This window comes from Mastacembelus armatus, chromosome 14, assembly GCF_900324485.2.
Source record: "Mastacembelus armatus chromosome 14, fMasArm1.2, whole genome shotgun sequence".
NCBI classification, from domain to species: Eukaryota; Metazoa; Chordata; class Actinopteri; order Synbranchiformes; family Mastacembelidae; genus Mastacembelus; species Mastacembelus armatus.
In genome coordinates, this window is record NC_046646.1 from 14,174,383 (window position 1) to 14,195,931 (window position 21,549).

The 21,549-nt window shown below is 37.6% G+C and overlaps 2 protein-coding genes across 4 annotated transcripts in view; one reads left to right on the top strand and one right to left on the bottom strand.

The window, feature by feature from the left end:
* rad51d (RAD51 paralog D) lies at positions 1–17,395 on the top strand. The gene is made up of 11 exons (XM_026328007.2): positions 1–409; positions 513–574; positions 4,946–5,064; positions 10,303–10,384; positions 10,573–10,707; positions 10,794–10,889; positions 11,055–11,145; positions 13,178–13,248; positions 13,751–13,918; positions 14,746–14,882; positions 16,048–17,395. The coding sequence occupies exons 1-10, from the start codon at positions 328–330 to the stop codon at positions 14,839–14,841; spliced, it is 1,002 nt and encodes a 333-aa protein (XP_026183792.1). The 5' UTR covers positions 1–327; the 3' UTR covers positions 14,842–14,882; positions 16,048–17,395.
* lig3 (ligase III, DNA, ATP-dependent) overlaps positions 14,877–21,549 on the bottom strand; it is a 15,915-nt gene continuing 9,242 nt past the window's right edge. For 2 of the 3 annotated variants that reach the window (XM_026328005.2, XM_026328003.2), the window contains exons 11-21: positions 21,383–21,462; positions 21,000–21,087; positions 20,818–20,895; positions 20,232–20,355; positions 19,787–19,929; positions 19,589–19,699; positions 19,025–19,171; positions 18,516–18,666; positions 17,263–17,342; positions 17,055–17,138; positions 14,877–16,274 (exon numbers count right to left, since the gene is read on the bottom strand). In XM_026328005.2, coding sequence (XP_026183790.1) covers positions 16,041–16,274; positions 17,055–17,138; positions 17,263–17,342; positions 18,516–18,666; positions 19,025–19,171; positions 19,589–19,699; positions 19,787–19,929; positions 20,232–20,355; positions 20,818–20,895; positions 21,000–21,087; positions 21,383–21,462 — 1,320 coding nt within the window. In that variant the 3' untranslated portion in view covers positions 14,877–16,040. The remainder of the gene's footprint in view (positions 16,275–17,054; positions 17,139–17,262; positions 17,343–18,515; positions 18,667–19,024; positions 19,172–19,588; positions 19,700–19,786; positions 19,930–20,231; positions 20,356–20,817; positions 20,896–20,999; positions 21,088–21,382; positions 21,463–21,549) is intronic. The other variant, XM_026328006.2, reaches the window with a different exon arrangement.

Genomic DNA, 21,549 nt, shown 5'->3' on the forward strand with positions numbered 1-21,549 from the left:
AGGATGTGTAGTCCTTCGCGTATTGTTTTGGTTTTTCGCAGAGCGTGTCGTGGTCATGCGAAAAGTTTTCTGAATGCTGAAGATTGTTGAGTTAAATCCGGCTATAGTTTTGCAGCTGTGAATTTTAAAAACAGCTTTACGAAATTCATTCATACTGACTTTAGCGACCAAAAATGAGTTATGTACGCTAGCCTTAGTTAGGTTAGCTAACGAAGCTAAAAACAAATGAAGCTAGCTAAAAGCCAACGTTAGTTCTCTGTTTTTTATTGTCGCGAAATGAAAGCTAAAGTTACATGTGAACTAGTTACGAGCTAACAATGCAAGACTATGGTGGTCCTGAGAGAAGGGATGTGTCCTGGACTGGATGAAGATTTAGTACGCGACCTGCGTGCTGCTGGTGTTAAAACAGGTCTGTGTGTGTGTGGCTGTGTGTGGCTGTGACAGTTTAGAAGATGCTGCATCATAATCGAGAGCAGACTAGAAATAACAAACACGGTGTCTTGTTTTCACAGTGGAGGACCTGGTCTCATCTAACATTGAGGAACTGGCTCAGAAATGTTCCGTGTCATACAAGGTATTTATGCAACACACGAATTAAACGCTGCATGTCCAAAGTAAATACCCAGGGGAGTCAGCCCTGTGTTTTCAGTTCAGTCACACCACACGTTATATTACACCCCCCAAATCCATGAGGTGCACAAAAACATGCAAAAGTCGAGCGATGATTCAGTATAAGCATCTTAAACATCTCTAGCGTGTAGCTAAGGCTCATCATGTAACACTAAATCTGTTATTTCCATTTAAAAAATCTGATTCATAGTTTTAAGTGAAAACAGCTTAACAGCCTAGAGTGGGAGGTTTAGTTGCTGATCTGCATCATGTTGATCCTAGAAACACTTTCACCCACAGCATGAGCTTTCTGTTTGTGTTTGGTGGCTTGCAATTTGCAAAATAGTCAAGCTAAATATAAGGAGACCTCCCACCAGGCTTAGTACCTTGACCCATAGCAGGTCAGGTTAATCTGGTTAACAATGTAAACATAATTGTTTCATAGGTTCTGCTCATGGTTGAAGATTACATTTGTGTCCTGCTGTTTTCTGTGTATTTTACTGTATTTTCCCACTCAGCAGTTACAAGTACACTATATTGTTTTCTGTTGATCTGCAGATAAACAGTTTTATGTAAAGGTTTGGCCAGCTCTGGGCAAATCACTTTCTTTTTTTTTCTCACTTTTTTAAGTGAAAGAAATACAACCCTTGCAGCAAACGGACATTTAAAATGAGCTTTTCTTCAAATGCATTGTTAGTTTTTGTCATTTTATGTGCATAAAAATAAAGAAAAAAATGAATTGCAATTCTTGCATGTGCAAAAGTTTGGGCAGCTTTTGGCTTGTAAAGTCTCATCAGAGTGATATCAGAGCTGTTTTAGCAACAAGTGGGTGAGTACACTGGCTACAGTCATCTAAAGCGTGTTTATAAATGAAAGGGATCCACATTTAATGAAGCAATTATCTTGCTAACTATTAAACAGGGGGTGGAAATATTTTTGTGTTAGCCAGGACTTTGAAAAGTCTGAATAATCAATTTTATTTTATATATGTATGTCCACAATGAACAATAACTGATAAAAAAAAAAGACTCCTTTTTTGATCTGCCACAGAGACCTTGATTCTCAGTTTGAACCCACAAAGATAGGCCAACTCTTTCAGTTTCAAAGCATTTTGTAGTTAGGAACACAAAGAGAACGGAGATCATGAAAGAAATTCTGCCGAATTCAGTTCTGACCTTATGGGCAGATATCAGGAAACATCTTTTTAGATCATGAATTTTGCCAAACTTTTTCAGAGATATGAGTGCAGATAAGCCAGTAGGAGGCCCAAAAGGGCCTTTTTGATAAAAGTGTATCAGTGAATAATTGTGTGGGTGGATGGTGCATCAAACTCAACCCAGGCATTGTTGGTGAAAAGATGAATACAAGTTTTTCAGTCACTAATCCTCTGTGGATGGTATTTGTACATACATACATAGCCTGTACATGTTTAGTAAAAGAATTTTATGACCCCAAGTTCATGGGGTTACATTTGTGCTATATTTGAGGGTGCTGTGGGACATTCTGTGTACAGGAAAATGTTTTTTCACAGATACAAATGATAGAGAGATGTTATCACACTTATTTCAGTAATTTAGTTTGAGCAAACCAAAACATATTCTGTGCTCAATAAATATATTTGTTTGCGGTTATTCATAGAAATGAGCATTAACAAACTCTGTTGCTCAGTTTATTTATTTGCCTTCTCACAAATTGCTGCTCTTTGCTCTCACTTCCCACTCACCCAACATCTCTCTGTGCGTGCTCAACTTTGCTTAAATGCTCACTCAAATCTGGCAGACTTATTGTTACTGTTCTAAACTCATTGTACTCAGCTGCTGTTGTGCGAAAGATTCAAGGGTAACACTGCCTCCGTCATCAAACAGTTTTCTTCTTCTACAAGTGTCGTTTTGATTAGAGAAGTTGCAGCAAGTCAGAATTAACATTCTCTTCAATTTGGCAGTTTTTTTTGGCACCCACGTAACACTGTGCCAACAAAGAGACCGATTTGTGTGCAGGCAAATAAGTAAAGCTGAGCCACAAAATTTATTAATACACTTTTCTGTGGATAATAAGGAAAAAATACACATATATATAATATAATATATATGTTAAGCACAGAATATTTTTGTTTGCTCAAAATAAATTATTGTGTGTGTGATAATGTCTTTTTATAAATTGTGTGCATGCAAAAGTCGTTGTCCTGCGCTCAGAATATCCTTTTACTCGATTAGAAAGATGGCGCAATGTAACAGCATACAAGAGATTTGGGAAAATGACAAAAGGAAATTTACAAAACTCAAAATACACATTCATGTTTTCTACATGCAATTCAGTTGTCCTGTTAGTGTAGACCCTCCCATCCCCACTAACTAAAATGTCATGGTTGTAGGAGTATAATTTTGTTCTGAGTTGAAAGTGTTACCCACCACTAAGGTTTCTTTCCGCCCATGAGATTATTACATTTTCTTTTTGTTGTTACTTTTTTAGAGACTGACCAGCTTGATAAGCTTGCTGGCATCCCCTGAGCTGAGCATTCCTCTGGTCTCTCAGACACCTGCTGTTGATTTTGAACTATTGTTGTGTACGCAAATTAAAACAGCTAGGAGGTCAATGCCTGGTCATCTGTACCGACACGTTTTTTGCCTGAGACAGCTTCCTACAGTTCAATTAAATCTGTGCAAGGTGCGGTTTTATGTAAAAACACGCCCGACTGATGAGGCACCATTCCATTTCAGGGCAACAACATTCTCGCTAATTGAGACCCAATAGATTTGCCTTATTTCCCTAAATACATTTCTGCTGTTGGACATAAACTCAGGCAGGAAATCTCCTCTGCCCAGATCAGCTAGTGAGTCTGCTTAACAACAGAGCTATTTCTACAGAAAGCTGGACTCCCCATCATTTGATGTTTTCCACCTTTGATCCCTTTTAATAGAAAACTTCACAGCCCCGTATGGTTAGGCAACAATAAACAGTGTGTTTTCATGCAGTAGACAGATGTCATGTTTTAAGGTCCAGTGGGATGCACTTCTGTTTTCTTGCTGTTGCTGTCTAGATGGAAGATACAGACATCAACTAAGCTTAAAACTGTCAGTCGGATGATTTTAAAAATGATCCTATGAGGTGACCCTTTGGGGATCTGAAAAGTGTTAGTCATAAACTGATTAGCTGTTTATTTGCCCCAGGCTGTTGCACTCCCTTTGGTCAGGCACCTTCTGTGGGCTTTGCAGGAATTTTCCATAAAGTTCTCCACTTCCTTAAGCGATTAAAATGAACAGAAATAACATTTTTGCCAAATAAAATATCGAGACACTCATGATACCCTGTATGACCTATGAGGCAATGATCAGATGTGGTTTTTATATGATGCAGGCTGTTAACTTGGTGCCTCATATTACATTTGATTACCATACATTTATGTGCACACCCCGAAGTGCAGGACGAGTCATCAAAAAATATTCACAAGGGACGATATTTACAACATGAAACAATATGTTTAGTCCTGACTAGGAAATATCTCCATTTTCCCCTTCACTGATGGTTTTTCTGTGTCCCTGTGGTTTTGTTGTTGAGGTGGGATATTTTTCTGATGATGTGAATGTTTTACCATTGAAATCTTTAAATAAAAGGAGGTTTGCATGTCTCAACTGACCAGTAACAGAGCTTATTTTAACTGAGCAGCATACGCGACAGTTAATATGCCTGTGTAATTGAGTCACCTCTATTGCAGTTACAACAAGGTGGTGAGTTTGTTTATTTGACAATTAAAATCTATCAAAAAAGTAATATGCATAAAAGGGAAAATCAAACTGAAGTACTCCCATACTGAAGAAGATCTGCCTGCTGCTGCTTTAGTTGCAACACAATACAAACATAAAATCACTATTTTCATATTAAACATAAAATGTTGTGCATTTCAAATGTACACAATTTTGTGTTCCACTAATCATTTCCTGAATTTGTGCTAAAAAAAAAAACCAAAATAATCAATCGAAGATTTCTGTTTGGGATTTTTGACTGTGGCATGAGATGCTAGCTAATTGATTTTAGCTTCAGCAGTAAAATATTAGCCAAATGATATGTGAGGGAAAACCACACAGTGTGGGCATGGTGATTTTTTTTTTTTTTCTTCCAAAAAGCCACCTAATCACATCAAAACAAGCCAAAATGTTGCCTTGTGCCTTTGGATTATAGCTATAATTACCCAATTGGACAAAAAAATATCTAATCTGGCAATGCTGTCTGAGGTGGATCTGTACACAGGTTGTGGTTGATCTGTGCAGAAGCGGTTTGAGCCTCATATCCTGTTTTTTTTTTTGTTTGTTTGTTTTTTTTTTTTCTTTTTAAATTTCAGGCTCTGTTTGCCATTCGCCGAGTGCTGCTGGCACAACACACGGCATTCCCTGTGTCAGGTGCTGATCTGTATGAAGAACTACTGAGCTCAACAGCCATCCTCTCCACTGGAAATCCCAGGTAAAGACAATTCTGCACACACAGCACAGCACACTGCTTTGTCTTTCGGGGACTGAGGGATTTAATGGTGGGTTCAGTGCCTCCAGAGCTTCAAAATCAAATATGTATTCCTAAGGACAGTTCTCCACAGTTCTCTGAATTCATACACATTTCATATGTATTCAGTTTAAAGGCAATGGTTTTTGTTTTGTGATGTTTGTTAAAGCATACTGTATAGTGGCCTCTTCACCACTACCACCTGACATCATTTCAGATAGAAGCCTTTGATTTCTATAGTGGTAGTGATATTTTGTGTGTTTTAAAAGTTGAAAAACATAATGGTTGTTTTTTTTTTTTTTTTTGGCTGTTTTTTATTAATGTTTTCAGTGCTGTACAAACAAAACTATTCAACAAGACAGTGACAATAAATACTTAATAAAGCGGGTGTGGTGCAGACATACAATAGAGAAGACAAGACATTACATAATACATTATTACGGTATTGTGTCTAGTATGTGTGTAAATGTAGATAGGGTGGAACAAAAGAATACCAAACTAAACAGCAAAAACAAAAGTTAAATTGGAGTATGAAACTAATACTGATACTACTACTAATAATTATAGTAATAATCTTAAATACTACAACAAATTAATTTGTGCTTAATTTGTCTTTGTTGGATCAGGGCCGGGCAGTCTTTTAGAAAATACCTGTGTGCAGCAGTGCATTCGTGCGCTAAGGAAACACTTCATTGGTTAAACTTGACTTGTTTGCTTGTTGTTCCGTTTGGCTTGTGAATGTAGCCTGAACTTGCCTCTAAAGTATCAGCTCCATCAGCTTGGTCTCAAACAAACCCAACTGACAAGCCCTATGAAGTATTTCTGGGATATATAAGAGAATCTAAATTTGATGACTTGAAAGAAATCAAACTCACACCTCATTGTATTACATTAAAATGATACTTGATACATTGAGTTATCTGTATGCTGTAATAGCACAAAATGTTTCACTTCTAGGAAATATTCTTTAGCTAGGGCACAGACTGTACTGAACAAATCTGTGATATGGGCCAGCATCACAAAATTAATAGGTTTGTTGTTATGTTTCACCATAATTAATGACAACATGTGTGTGTCTTTTTTTTTTTTTCTCTTCACGGTTCGTTTTAAATGATTTTCATAAATTAGTTAGTGCTTTCGATTAGAGAAATGAAACTGAACCAGCCATGTATGTAAAGCCGTTGTGAATTGTGTGTGTCTTGGCTGCGCTCTGCTGGTAACAAAGTGAACTGGTGGATGATGGTCTTTGTCCATGGTCTCACACTTTGTCTAGACAGTATGGTTTATGCAGAGACAAAGTGATAGACATTAATTTAGTTGCCAATTTATTAGATACACCTAGTTCAGTTATTACAACAACACTGCATATTTTCATAAAGGTTGTATTGTTTAGTTTTTGTTGAAACTCTACAGTTGTTTGTCATGGAGTTGTTTTATTATAAAAGGATAAAATTTTCATTTTCTCCATCACCCTGAATAACCCATAATAACAATGGGATACAACATATTTTTTTTTATAAATCTTACCAAATGTATTAACCAAAAACTTAAAGCGCTCATTTCGCTTTAGTATTCAGAACCCTTACTGTGGCTTGGCAAATTGTGGCCAGGTGCATCCTAACAGTCCACCTATGAAAAAAAGACACACACCTTTGTGTATACAGCCCCACAGTATACACTGCATGTCAGGATAAAAACCAGGCCATGAAGGACCTCTCTGTAAACCTCTGTGATAAAACGGTATTGAGGGATAGATTTAAAGGATTCTGGGAGCATCAGGAAAAAGATTCTCTACTCTGATGAGACAAATTTAACTCTTTGGACAGAACCAAACACCAGGCACAGTTCATTACCTGGCTAATATCATTCCTATGGTGAAGCACAGTGGTGGCACCATCATGTAGGGTTCACAGCCAGAGCAACTGAGAGACGGTTCAGAATTGAGGGAAGTAAGAATACGGCCAAATACAGAGCACCAGCAGTGACACTGCGACGATAGATCACATTTCAGCATAACAATGGCTAAAAGCATACAGCCAAGTCAACCCAGGAGTCACTTAGGGACAAGTGTTTAACTCTCCTTGAGTGGCTTAAACCCTATAGAACCTCTGTGGGGAGACCCTAAGATGGCAGTTCAGATGCTTTTTCTGCCTAGAAAGTCTCTCACATTCTCCTCTGGCAACCCAAAAAGAGAGGTGCCATGTGAAAACACTCTGTTTTTCCTCAGATGTGTTCTTAACGCCGACAGTGTCTCAAAGCGTACAGCTGCCACTCTGACAGGAAAGCTGCAAATTTTAAATCTGCTTTCTCCTGACGGTAAATATCAGCCACAATTCCCTCTGCCATAGTGAAGGTAAATCAGATTCTGATGGTTTTTTGTATAAATTTTAGTTCTCTCTCCGTGTAGTTCCTGAATGGGAATGCCTTAAAATACATAATGCATGAGACTATATGCACAACTATTCATTTGTTCTGGTGCTAAACCACTTGCAACTCTATAGTAAATAACACACACAATTCCACTGTTTGTCAAAAAATGAACGGTAATGCCAAAGTAAATATCCCCCCTGGACTTGAGTTACTAAAGAACCTCCACCAAAGGGTCTCAGTATGTTTTAAAGCCAATGTATGTCTAAAACAGTTTCAAGTACCTGAGCATGTATTAAAGGTGAGACTTATTGCAGAATTACCCTATTAGATCGAATTGGCTTTAACTAGGTGTGCCTATTAAACTGGCAATTTATAATATAATATTTTAATTGAGTACAATGCATATAATAATGTAAATTATGGAGTTTATATGTACAGCATCTTGTGAGACACTGCAAACGGTTGACATGCAGAAGGGTACTTTTTGCTTTCTTTTACTAGCTAACGTTGAGTGTGAAGGTAGTTTTATCAGCTGTATAGACAGAATAGACGATCGTGCTTCTCCTAGACTGTCAGAAAGGTTTGACTCAATATACACTACCTGAAATTTTATTCCCATTATTTTTATGCGCATAATAGCAGCTGCCTCATGAAATATCAAGAAGGATTTATATCTTTCTTTGGTAACATAAAATATCCAAAACTTATAAATGCAACTTTCATATACCTTCATCACAGCTCAAGTAGTAAAATACAAAAGTAATAAATATAATTGATAATGAATAATAATTGACACTCAGTTATTCTTGGCCACTGAGCATATCAAGCAGTATATTCGAAGACAAATAAAAAGCAACAAAAACTAAACAAACCGTATCAGGTTTATTAGGCGCCCTGGGGATTTTTCATACAAACAGGTTGGAGGATGAAGGCTGATAATAGTTTATAGCTTTGATCAGGCGGTGTAGTCTGCAGAGTATTTTTGTCAACACTTGACAGCATAATGGCACAATATTACAATGCCGCACACAGGGTAGAGTATAAATGCTTAGGTGATAAAGTGAATCAAATTCATCATCAAATGAAGACAGAAGGAAATGGCAATCCATCTCAATGGCAAATAGTCTTTAAAAGGGCTCTCACTCTGACGAATGCCAGATTCTACTGCAAAAGTTTTGCCTCTTCATTGCTTTCAGTTCCATCATACGCTAAAATGTAGACCTTTAAGTCGAAGGACTGCCACTGTTCTGTTGTCATTTATGAGTGCAGCCCAGAGAAAATTCTTTTCATGGGCAATCACTTCATCCTTCTGAGCCCTTTCAAGAATACAACCTGAAGTTTCATCAACAGTTGAACCCTCTCTGCACCATTGTCACAGAGGTCAGGAATAATGCAAGTATGTCTGTCCCCACCAATTTTCCTCTTCATAATCATGCCGTGGATGATGAGAACCACTATCAACCAACCACAGGCTTCCAGTGATGCTTAACCTTCAAAATGGAGGACCTTGGCTGTGTGGGTTTAACTGTAAGCCTGCTACATCCATCATCATACATGCAGGAAGGGATGATGAGATTCCACAAACTGCACAGATCACTGAACATCAACAAATTAAGATATTGCACTACATCAATGAACAGATTGTTGAAGCATTCTGACAACAAACATTTGATCAAAATATTAGTACCCACTCAACATCAGAGAAGCCTGAATACGGATGGAGAAAGAGACAGGTTGATTCATTCTTATACAACAAAACCACACAAGACTGCCTCTTGGCTGTGGAACCAGCCTACAGGCCTTTTCTGCTTTGGTCACTGCACAAAGTTCAAACTGCAAATACTAAACTTTTTATACATCTTCATACAGCAAAAATATAATGTAACATCTTTGTCAGTTGTAGTGGCGCACGAGATCTACATGCTGAAATGTCCCTGTGGTTTGGTGTATATTAGATAAGCCAAGGGACCTCTCAACACTTGCATTTCTGCTTTTTAGACTCAAAATACAGTTTATGCTGTGGTATGATGTTTTGTACAGGCAGACCATGGTTCTGCAGCCTCATTGAAATTTTGAGGTATTGAAAAAAGCTCACCTTTTAGAAGCTGTGATGGTGTGAACACTTTTGATCTACTTCATAGCAAGGCCTATTGGATTCATACCCTTAATACAGTTAAGCCTCTTGGCCTTGATTAAGAACTTAATTTGTCATGCTTTCTTTAATGATCATGATGATGATACTCTCAGAAGACAATTTCATACTTTTTTGTTAAGCAACTTCAATATTTTTATAAATATTTGATTTGATGTGTTTTTCTTGTTGTTAAAATGGCTTTGGCTCCATCTGCCTTGTATCTATCATCCAACACATTTGAATTAACAAATGTACACCTCTCCATTGCCTAACAGCTGCAATGGTTTCAACAGGCCCAGGGATCCATAATATAATTTTTACTTGTTGCATTCTTACATTGTGTTGACAGGGTATCTGTGTATCGTATTAGAGCAAGCACCAAATAGGCACTATTTATTGAAAAGCAAGAAACACACACACACACATTCAACCATGCAAAAGTAAAAGAAAAGTAATCTATTTTTGAAAAATTCAATTTGAAACACAGCCAGTGTTGCTCATTAACAAAAGGCAATCAAACAGCAACTGAATTTAGGAATTGGCCAAATATTTTGAGAGCGTCTGGAACCCGATTAAAGCTGTGGTTGTATTGTTTACACAACTGCAGTTTTTTTTGTTGGCTCCACAGATGCACTTGGACTCACTATTTTGTTACACTGGGTGGCAGTTGAGTAATGAATTGTTCCTTGTTTTTGCAGCCTAGATAAATTGCTGGATTCAGGCTTGTATACTGGCGAGATAACAGAACTGTCAGGAGGCCCAGGAAGTGGCAAATCTCAGGTGAACATTTTTTACATTCTCTTTCACTATTTTCAGTCCTATAAATTCCTGCTTCTTAGAATTATCTCTTCTCAAATAATATAAGTAATATTTACTTGGCTGAAATAGTACTTTATAAAGTAATTGTTTAACCAACACATGCTATCTACGTTTTGAAAGATTCCTGCACACACTTTCCTGTTTCCTAGGTGTGTTTTGGTGTCGCAGTGCACATTTCTTACCATCTGAAGCAGAGTGTAATATATATCGATACGACAGGAGGGCTGACTGCCAGCCGCTTGCTTAAGATGCTGCAAACTGAAACAAGTAACAGAGAAGAGCAGGTGAGTTGACAGGAGTTGAGTTTTAAACAAATATTAAATGCTGTGCAGCATAAAACATTGAGGAACAACAAACTGTCATTTTACAGATGGAAGCTCTTCAGAGGATCCGCATCTTTCGTTTGTTTGACGTCTTATCTTTACTTGACTGTCTGTATAGTCTTCGCAGTGGCGGACTTCAGCAGGTTTGTTTACAGTTTTTTTTTGTTTTTGTTTTTTTTTTTTTTTCATTCTTAATTTTTTTTTTTTTTTTTTGCTTAAAATACACCAGCAATTCTGCTGTACCTGGGGAACCTTGAGAAAGACAGATCAAATTTTCAGCAATCTAATTTTGTCACATTTTGTATTAGGCGTCTGTTGGCGGTGGCTCTGTCAAGGCAGTGATCGTGGACTCTGTGTCAGCTGTTATCTCCCCTCTACTGGGAGGCAAACAAAATGAAGGTGATATCTCTTTCTGCTAGTCCATCATAGTCCATCAAACCTGAGGCTGTGTTTACACCCGAGCCTGCAAATTCCAAATGTGTCAGTGATCTGTAAAATAAACACCACAACAGGGATCCTGCACTTTTTCAAAGCATGACATTAAAGTTAGTTTTAGTCATAACAAAGTGTGAAAACAAACATTTACACAGTCATCTTAGAGTGAAAGCTCATTTTTCTGTTATTACTTATAAATAGTGCTGTTTTCATGAACCTGGGAGCTGTTCCACTGAGGTCTGACCTCTGGACTCAAAATAATTGTTAATTCCAAGTGAACTTTATCGCTAACAGTTTTTTATAGAAAGCTTCAAAACTGTGGTTTGTTTAAACAGTCACTCAATATAACACGAATCAGACGGGAGATTGAAAATAAACCTGTCATTAGTGCCTATAAAGAGACATTACCAAAGGCTAAAAACTGTAATTAAAATTTCTGCCAAAATACTGAATATACAAAATTATATTCAGTATTTTGTTAAACGCTATAGACAGTTTAAACTTTGATCTATATAGATTAACTAGCAACTCTGGTATTAATCAATGAACTAACGCCTGGCAAACCTCAACTTGAAATGTGAACTATGACATTTGTTTTAAGAAAGGTATAGTTTATTTGCTTTTAGGGATTTTATTTACCTCCATGTCCGAGCAGGTCTGGTTAAATAGGGAACCAAAAAAAAAAAAGAATCACTAAGTAACATGTACTATGCAAACCTTAGTAAAGGAGTTGAAACTGCTGTTATCCACCAAGATCTCCAAAGAACATTTTCTGATTTGACAAATTTCTTACCAAAGGTGAAATATTTCCCATATTTTCGCAAACCATGACACATAAATTAGTTCTGACATACTGGAGCAGTGACTGGCAATGAAAAAACACTGATTAAAAAAGTTTCAACCTGGGAAAAAATGTTATTGTGTGCAGACAGTGAACATTTGAGATCGCAAAAATACCATGACAATGCAACCTGCTGTTGTACGACATAAAAATCTGCATTTTAATTTATCATGTAAAGTTTGCATAGGGAATACCATAGGGCCAAATCATGCTTGGTCAGCGTTGTGGTCACAGATAGTTAATGTTAGCTACTGAATATACTAAGACCTAAATGGACAGAGGTGTTCCAACTCCATACTGCACATTGATTCAAGACAGGTTTTGAGTAATCAGTGTGTTCGCACTGGAAAAGTATTTATACTCAATTTTTTTCATCCTCAGTGGGAAGCTGCTGTTTCTTTGTCAAGTTTAATTAGTAGTTAGCAGTTTGATTGCCTTTGCACAGCACAGAGTACACAGTGTTTCATTTCTTGTTGGCAGAAAACAAACTATGTTGATGTTTTGTATAATACCAGTATAAAAACAGAATGCTTTAATAGAGGTTAATGTATACAGGTTTGTGATGCTTTCTATAGCCACAGAGGTGCATTGAACAAATTGCTAACATCAGCGTGTTAACATTCTAGCAAGAATGTAACTTTCTGATGTGTAGCAATTAGCAGGTAAACTGTTTACCATAATGGTATGATCTGCATGTAAACATTCTATTTTCAATTAGTACAAACCGCTTTAAGCTTTTTGCTTGTTTTACACATATTTAGTCAAAAACCAGCATGCTTGAAATGTATTGGAAAGCCTGAATTTTTGATCTCTTGACAATGTTTCATAAAAAGTCAGAATCGCTAAAGTAATCCATGTTTCCCACAGGATTAACAATATCTTTATACTAAACTTAATGGCAGTTTGCTTAATATTTGTTGAGATATTTTTAGTCTGGACTGTAGTACTGGACCAATCAACACTGTCATCCCTGGAGCCTTGCAGTAAGCATAGCTACAGTGTAAACAGAATAGCCAACCATAAGAATATTAAAGACTGTAAATATCACAACAGTAATATCTGCAGATAGTTTCTCCCAAGTTGAAAGAACCTTTGAAAGACACTGAGTGTATTCTGCGCACGAACAACCCACTCTGCAACTTACTGTGCCCCCAGGCATGTCCTTGATGATACAAGTGGCAGGAGTTCTTAAGACGATGGCGAAGGACTTCAATGTTGCTGCTTTGGTAAGGATGACATAGCACTTGGCGTGTGCTACTCTGAATGCAAGATGCATTTCTAGTGCCAATCTGAAGTCTCCTCAACCCTTTCTTACTCCCTCTTATTATTTTGAGACCTGAAGTAAAAACTAAACGTTTTTGTTTGTTTGAGTAGAAAACAAATTAAAACAATTACTTGTTTTGGACAATGAAAAGTTTAAGACAAAAATCGATTTGTTAGTTGAGTTGTGACTAAAGGTTACAAACTAATTGCATTAAAAAGCATGCACTGAACACAGTTTCACCTCAGATCAAGTTATTTGAAGTGAGCTCAAGATGATTCGATTTTGATCCCATTTTATTAAGAGTAGGATTATCTGACCATCCCACTGACACATTCTTTTCTTCTAAAGCTTGTACTCTCTGGAAAGCCATACTAGCCCATAAAACAGAATGACGAAAATGGTGTAATAATCCCTTGAAGAGGGGAAAAACTAGACACTAACCATGATGGTGCCTGGCACTGCAGGTAACAAACCATGTAACAAGAAGTGGCAGTGGGGAGGTACAGCCAGGCCTTGGTGTGTCATGGAGGCACATCCCCAGAACCAGGATCCAGCTTGAGAAAGTTGAGAGGGCTACATCAGTCAGCAGCTCCAGTCTACGCTCTGCTACACTGATCAAGTCTTCTAGACAGGTACTACAAGCAGCATTGACTTGCACATCATCAGCTATAGCTTAGTATTCTGTTAAAAGGATTTGGTTGAAGCAAATGTCAAAGCACCTTGTTAAAATGGAGACTTGGATGTTGTGTTTCTTTTCTCTTTTAAGAGCACTCTGATGTTAAATTGAACTTCAATCAATGCGTTGATAAGAAAAACATGCCAGTCTCTCTCTAATTCATAAGGACAGTCTCTAACAAAACATTTGGTCTCATTCAACTGATTTAAATACAGGACACTCAGCTGTTTACCCTAAAACAAATCCAGGGATATATACTCACACTTACTACAAATCACATATACTTGCATTACACAAAAATTGAGTACTTTCATTTCATTTATAGTTTTAGTTTTTTAATGTCTTGATGCTCAATGAGAGGAATTACAGTCTTCACATTGTTTTTAGACCACACAAACATTAGTGGAAGCTAACTAGCTTATGTGACTTGTTGTACACATGATTTAGTTTAGTCACTGTAGACACACTGTGGTGGTTGGTTCTGACAATAGTGGGAGTCCATATATAGCAGAACACACAGGAGTAGCTTCAACTTACAGTACAGCAAATGCATTAGTGTAATTTTGGTGGGCATTAGTAACAGGAGGAAACTGCTGTTCTGTACTTTTTCTTCCTCGCACCAACAACTCACTGCAAAAGGCATTAATTATACACTTTCTGTGTTTTCAGAATAAAAGAGGTCTGTCAGATAAAACAAACAGATTTTTTTTTTTTTGTTTGCTTTTTTTTTGTTGTTTTGGAAACTAGGTCTAAATCAACACTGTTGTCTGCTCTGCTTTTTAGGCTTGTCACATTAAAGAAGAGTTTGACTTGCAATGGTGGAGTCGCTCTAAAGGAGGATCCTCAGGAAAGAGAAAACTGGATGAGAGTCAGCTATAATCCTCTGCTTCAGCAAAGGTTCATGAATGCTTCCGCACCAGGTTTGCAAGAAAAAATGTTTCTTGAAACACTGTGCAAATATATGCTCATTTGTATAATTGCTAAACCTCATTCCAGCCAGAAAGATTATTGCTAAAATTATAAGCTTAAAAGAGAACCTATTTAGATCATGACACTGGCAGCATGTTCCTTTCAGCTGGTCTGTCAATCATCTGCTGTAACATCAACATTTTAGCCTGAGATTTTTACCTGTTGAAAAAGAGGAATTGAGGCAAGAAAAGCCCTTTCTCCTGGGTGGCTTTTAGGCCTTTCAGCAGAAGTAGAGCAGTTTCAAATGGAATTTGCTCCTTCTGAGTTTCAGTGTATTCAAACACTTAATTAAGTCACCTCATAGCCTAAAGTGTCCTGTGGATAAAAAGGCAAATCTGAATTATCCTTGAAAGCCATTCAGATGCAAAGTTAAAAACCTATCAGCATCTCATCAGATTGTACGAAGACTCTCATGATTTAGAGTGAAAATGAAATGTATTTGGTTGAGGAGAAAATCCTTTAAAACAACTCATTCTTATTGTATAATCTTGGTAATCCTTGGTGGACCATAAACAGGACTGTCCAACAGTTATATTTTCAGACAGGGAATTTTTTCCCCCTTATCACAAAGAAGAAGTCAGTATTTTGGGGGGGCAGTGAGCCAAGCCATCAAAAATCCATTTACATCATATTTGTAATAGCATCAGTTTTACTGCAAGTGGCTGCAGCACAAATAGAGGGAAATAAACAATATTTGAATGATGTTCCAGAGACAGTTTGATTATCTTTATCAGCATCTTCTTTATTCCTAGCACCAGGCAAATTTGGTTGATCTCAGTTCATGAGATGGGATTTAATACCTCACAAAGTGTTCTGCACTGGCAGTAAAAATAACGGATGTTGCTGGGACAAAAACCCTTAGCCTAATTCAGCATCATATTAATTTTCAAGTCTGTATGGAGCTTTGTTACTTGACCTTTATAAAACGCAGTTCATGATGTACTTATCTAAGCTGCTCTGACCACATTATAGTGAAACTTGCTAACAAAAATGTTACATCTACAGTACACTTGGATTTAAAATTAAGTTACACTGGTGTGCAGAAGTTTATGGACAGGTAAACAAATGTTCATTTATTTGTTTTTGTTTTTTGTTTTCTTTCTTTTTAATTAACAGGGAGGTACAACACGCCTCTTACGGATACATTCCCAGATCCAGCTGGATGTGACTGACTGTGCCTTGCTACCCTCTTCAGGTTCAGCAAGTGTGTGTGTGGCTGAGGCAGCTTCATAGTCTGGTACAAGATCTCCATCGTATGCCACAAAGTATCGTCTCAGTTTGTCAAAGTCCTGCACTGTGACAGGCAGGAAAAGCTTCACCCCACTGAAGATGTCCAGCAGTGTCTACAGGGAAAACCAAAGGTCAGCAGAGAAAAAGGCTCCTGTGATACTTTCACCCAACACATAAGCACAGTGTTCACATCTGTTATTTGCTACTATTGCTGTAACAAAAATTACAAATGGATATTTGTGTTTATTCATTTGAGTATATTATGCTCACTAAGTACATGAGCCAAATTATTAGAGCTAAATACAGAGCTTGTTATAAAACTGCCTGTAGGACATGGCTTTGTAAAGCTCCAAGTAATTATGTTAAATGAACATCTTTTGATATTCTACAGAATCTTTAGTTTAAAAATACCCATCTTGCATTGCTAGAATCCAAAGTGGTATAAAACACCAGCATTCAAATTGTAATAATATGAAATTGTGAAAAATCCAGCAGTTCTATTCATTAATGAAATGCAACTAGCAACATATTTGAGGCATTATCCTGATTTACCATAACAATTATGGAAAGTGGCATTTCTGAATTTGTTATTACTTGAACTGTCAATGGACTGTGTCACCCTGTAGTATTATATTTTTGTCTCTTTAGCTCTAGTAAAAGTTCACTTGTGCACTCCAGAACATTTTATACAGGGTATGTTAATAGCTCCAAAGAACCCCCAAACAGCAGAATGTAAATACTCCAAATAATTTACTTTCCTCATCTTTTTGCTCTTGTGTATAAAGCATCATGGCTTCACATACTAATTTGAATATGTCAGATCAGCTCCGCATGCAGTTTCAGTGCACATGTTGGCTTACAGTTAAATGAAGCGACACCTGTTGTTGACCAACCTTATCATTCCTTGGCTCCAGCAGTTGAGAGGGTGCCTTCGTTTTGGTTTGACCATTGCTCTGTACATTTTCACTCTTTTTCACCTGGTGATAAACAGAACAGCCACTACTGCATGAAATTTAGCCTGTGCAGCAGTTTCACAACTGTCTGATGTAAATGTACATCTGTTCTGTGAACAAAACGTCTGTTGTCCAGAAAAGACAATACCTTCTTAGCACTTGGTGCGTCTGAACCAGGAGCACGAGGCTGGGATTTCATCACCTTTGGTTTGGGTGAAGCACTGTTGCCTGTGAAGTGAGCACATTATTAATGTTGTATCAAATAAACCAGCATTGCGGTACTCTTGTCACATCTCACTGAACTGTTGTGATTTTACAAATTTAATGCAGTCAACACATCTAAACAAGTCAAAAGTCAACAACCATATTCTAATATACAGTAATAGCGCACATCTTGGATTTCTGCATATCCTTATTCAAATCTGATATTTGCCTGAAACTGTCACTTAAATTTATGAACAAATTGACATTGTGACTGGTGTAGTCAATGAAGGTGAGGATGTATCAAGCAAAAAAGAATAGAATTTCAGTGCTTAAATGGCTAGCTAGTGTACACATTGTTTGGTTCTTTGGATGTGTGGGGCAAATAAAAAGGGAGAGCTAAACAATCTCAGTCAAATCTCCAAATTAAAGCAGAACTGTCCAAATTTCTGCTGGTTCCAGCTCCAGTGTTGAACAAATGGAGCACTTTGAAATAATCAGGTTAAGGGCACTGTCAAACTAGTAGTGCGTTTGAATCAGTGGATTCGTTTTCACATGCTTCAGTTTATTTGCACACAGAGATAAATGTATCATTACACGTTCCCTCCGGTAGTCTGTTGGCATAGTTCTGTTTGGTATATTGCTGAGATATGTATCACAGTTATGAGCAAATACCAACTGTGTCAATTCTTCATGTAATTCTCTATCATTATAATGTTCACCAGCACAGTTGATTATCTTGTGTTTGTCATTCCCAGCCCAGAATCATTTAACCAAAGAACAGAGGGAACATTATCATGTGACTTGTATTGATGCATTTTTGTTCACTTGCATTTTTCTCTGCGTGAAAAGAAACTGAGCCAAAAGGCAAATGAACTAAGTTTACAAACTGTTCCGCTGATTCAGACTACAGGTTTGGCCTTTACAGTCTAGGAAACTGTGAGGGACATTCCTCAGTATTTTTGACGTTGCACGAGTAAAACAATGTATCAACAAAATAATTTCTCAGATGAACTGATAATAAAACACTAACAGTAAGTATCTGTTTTATTGCAAGCATCTGCTGTAGCTTTAAATATTTGAAATAATACAGAACTTTTGCATTAGCATATTTTTATACTATTAAATAACAGCATGAAGACAGTAAAAATGGTGTCAGTTCTCATGCTTCTACTTTATATTTGTAATTTGTGTACTTACTGGTGTTCTTGGGTGGAGCACCTCTGTGGGATGAGGATGACGGGGAGTTCCCTCCACTGTCCCCTTCTGACGAGCTCTTGTCATCACTGGCTGTAGATGGTCCAGCTGTCACTTTGAAGTCAGAGTTCTCCTTTGATATACGGTACAGCTCCTAAACAGAGATGAAATGACAACATGGAGATGTAAATGTTTCGTGTGCTGAGAGATTGAAGACCCATGTTGGAGTCAGATAGTTTTAGTGCAGGCATGTTTTACAGCCCGTGCTAATATTTCAACACATTTGTCAGTGTGTACAGGATGACTCTTGACTACAAATTTGGTCTTCACCATTTAAATCATATTTATCTTTGGCAGTCCTGTGGGTGCTTTTCAGGACATACACTTTGGACATTCAGTATTAAATAAGTGAGAGAGTCTTACAGCAGTCTGATCTCATTAAAACCTAATGATGGGCTAAAAGCTATTTAATCATTCCCCATGCTACTTGAATTGAAATAATAATATCCTACCCTAAGCTGGTGCAAGTTGGTGGCGCTCTTCCAGTCCTTGTCATCACGGATGCGTGTCATGCGGGGAAAGCGTATAGAGATGCCATCAGCTGTGTGCATTTCTGATTTGGAAAATTCAGCACCTGTGATCTCCCACACAGGTGCTTGCTGCAGCAGAGAAAACACAAAAGCAGAAGTAGGTGAATTTTAAAACCAAGACAAATATTTCTTCTCCAATCAATGAAAAAGGGCAATTCTTATGTAAAAAGCCTTAATTATTACTGTTCTACAGCATGTCAGTTTTTTTAAGCAACTTTTATGTTTAGACTTGAATGCCAAAAAGGTTAATTTCCAAATATATCCTAATATTTTCAAATTCTGAAGTTTCTAGTGTTATAATTTAGATTTTACTAAATATGCAGGTAAAAAAACATCTCCCAGCTCAGAAGCATGGGTTGTCATTATCTAAATACATAAATTACAAGATTATGTTATTTGGAGATGTTCCCGCAGAAGACATATGCAAGAGATGCTTTTAACTTATTACTTCATTCAAAGCTTTGCAGCATGCGTGCACAGGCTCACTGGGAAATGTGAATGTGCTGAACAGAGAAGTCCCACCTCAGGATTGCGGATAATGAAATCTGGATAATAGTTCTTGATGATTTTCAACCAGCCTGGGATTTTGCTTGGGTCCTACACAGAATACACAAATATTAATTTGCAGTTTTATTACATCAGTTTAATTTTCCAGGCAGGCCTCTTAAGTGGATTCTCTCTGACCTTGCTGATTTTGATCACATCCAGCTCCTTCTGGAGTCTGGCCAAGGTGGCGTCATCATAGCCTCCGGAGCACTTGGTGACTGTGCACCATTTCTTGGAGTCTTCGTCGTAACAGCCCATTAGAAAACTGGACATGATGCCCCCTGGTGGGTAAAAGTACACTTGGCATTAATCCTTTCATACCAGATCATTTTGAATTAAAAAAAAAATCCATAGCATTATTAAAAATTAAGGATAATAGTAAAACTGTCTTGGTTAGCTAATTTTAGTGTCCCCAGAGTCATACTCCTCATTTTAAGGGAAGTGGCTATGCAGAGAAAAAAAAGGGTACTTAAACTGTCAGTACGTACGATAATGCATTACAGGCTGGAAAAGACTCCAAGTTTATAAGTAGACTGCATGGGCAAATAAATGTATTGTAGTGGACGATTAGGGCTATACAGACCATTTGAACCTTTTCCATAGAAGGCCCCCAGCACAACCAGGTCAGCTGTGTCTGCCATCGCGCCTTCATTCAAATAGTCCTTCTTCACCTTCAGCCAGTGCCGTTTCCCTGGTTCATAGGTGCCCTAAAACACAGGGAAATACAACTCAGTCATCACAATCCTTTAACCACAGCTATTATTAATTTTTAAGTGAAAGTGAAAGTGACTTTTGTAGCCAAGTATGGTGACCCATACTCGGAATTTGTGCTCTGCATTTAACCCATCCCAAAGTGCGCACACACAGCAGTGAACACACACCCGGAGCAGTGGGCAGCCATTGCTGCGGCACCCGGGGAGAAATAAATGTAATTTGCTCTCTATGTTCATAGATGTGAAACAACAGATGTGGAAAACTAGCATCTTTTACTTTAATGAAAGCTTAAAAGTATTCTTAACTCCATGTTAAATATTAGTCGGTGAATAATTTTCTGTTTATTTTCATTACAGTTAATAAGAGGTCCATTGCAAGGACAGAGAATATTATATTAGACCTATATTATCAGTTTGATTCAATATGGATATTAATAATACTAATAAGCCACTCACCTTTATGTCTTTTAGCACCAGGCCTTCAAGCCCCTCTCTGATGACACGAGTTATCATATCAGCCAGATCTCCTGCCCTCTGACACACAAAAGAATAAACCATGAAGTGCTGTTCTTGCTGCACTGAGCTGTTGCAGATGTATGCAGACTGCAGAAAAAGCCAAAGTTCAGAGTTTTACTTACAGTGACGTGCTTCATCTCTGAGAACAGAATCCTGTTGGGGACTACTACCATGTTGTCGTGCAGGAACTTCCTGCGTTCACACAGGGGCCTGGAGAAAACCAGAATGCCAGTGGATTCAAGTAAGACAGCTTTTTAGTATGCTATAGCTAGAGTCATTGCTGTAAGCCTGAGACAAACCCAGAAGCTTTAAATGTATCCCTGTATAAAACACTATTAAATTACAATGTGTGTGTCAGACATATAGAGTAGTTAACCACAAAGACAGAACAAATGCTATAGCTGACAAGTGTCTTTGCCTATCTTAAAAGTAGATCCTTATGTCATTCTCATCAGCGGTTATTCTTTGTACAATAATATGTAAAGATGGAGTCAAAACACATTACCTCTCCATGAGACTCACGCCATTAAAGAAGATACAGTCAAAAACAAAAAGGCATACATTGGCATCTTGAAAGGCTGCTTTCTGAAGGAGGAAAACGTGAAGTTTGATAATGATTGGTCAAAAGGCAAGCCGTGTGACTAAACTTAAATTGTTTGGAGAGGAAAAAAA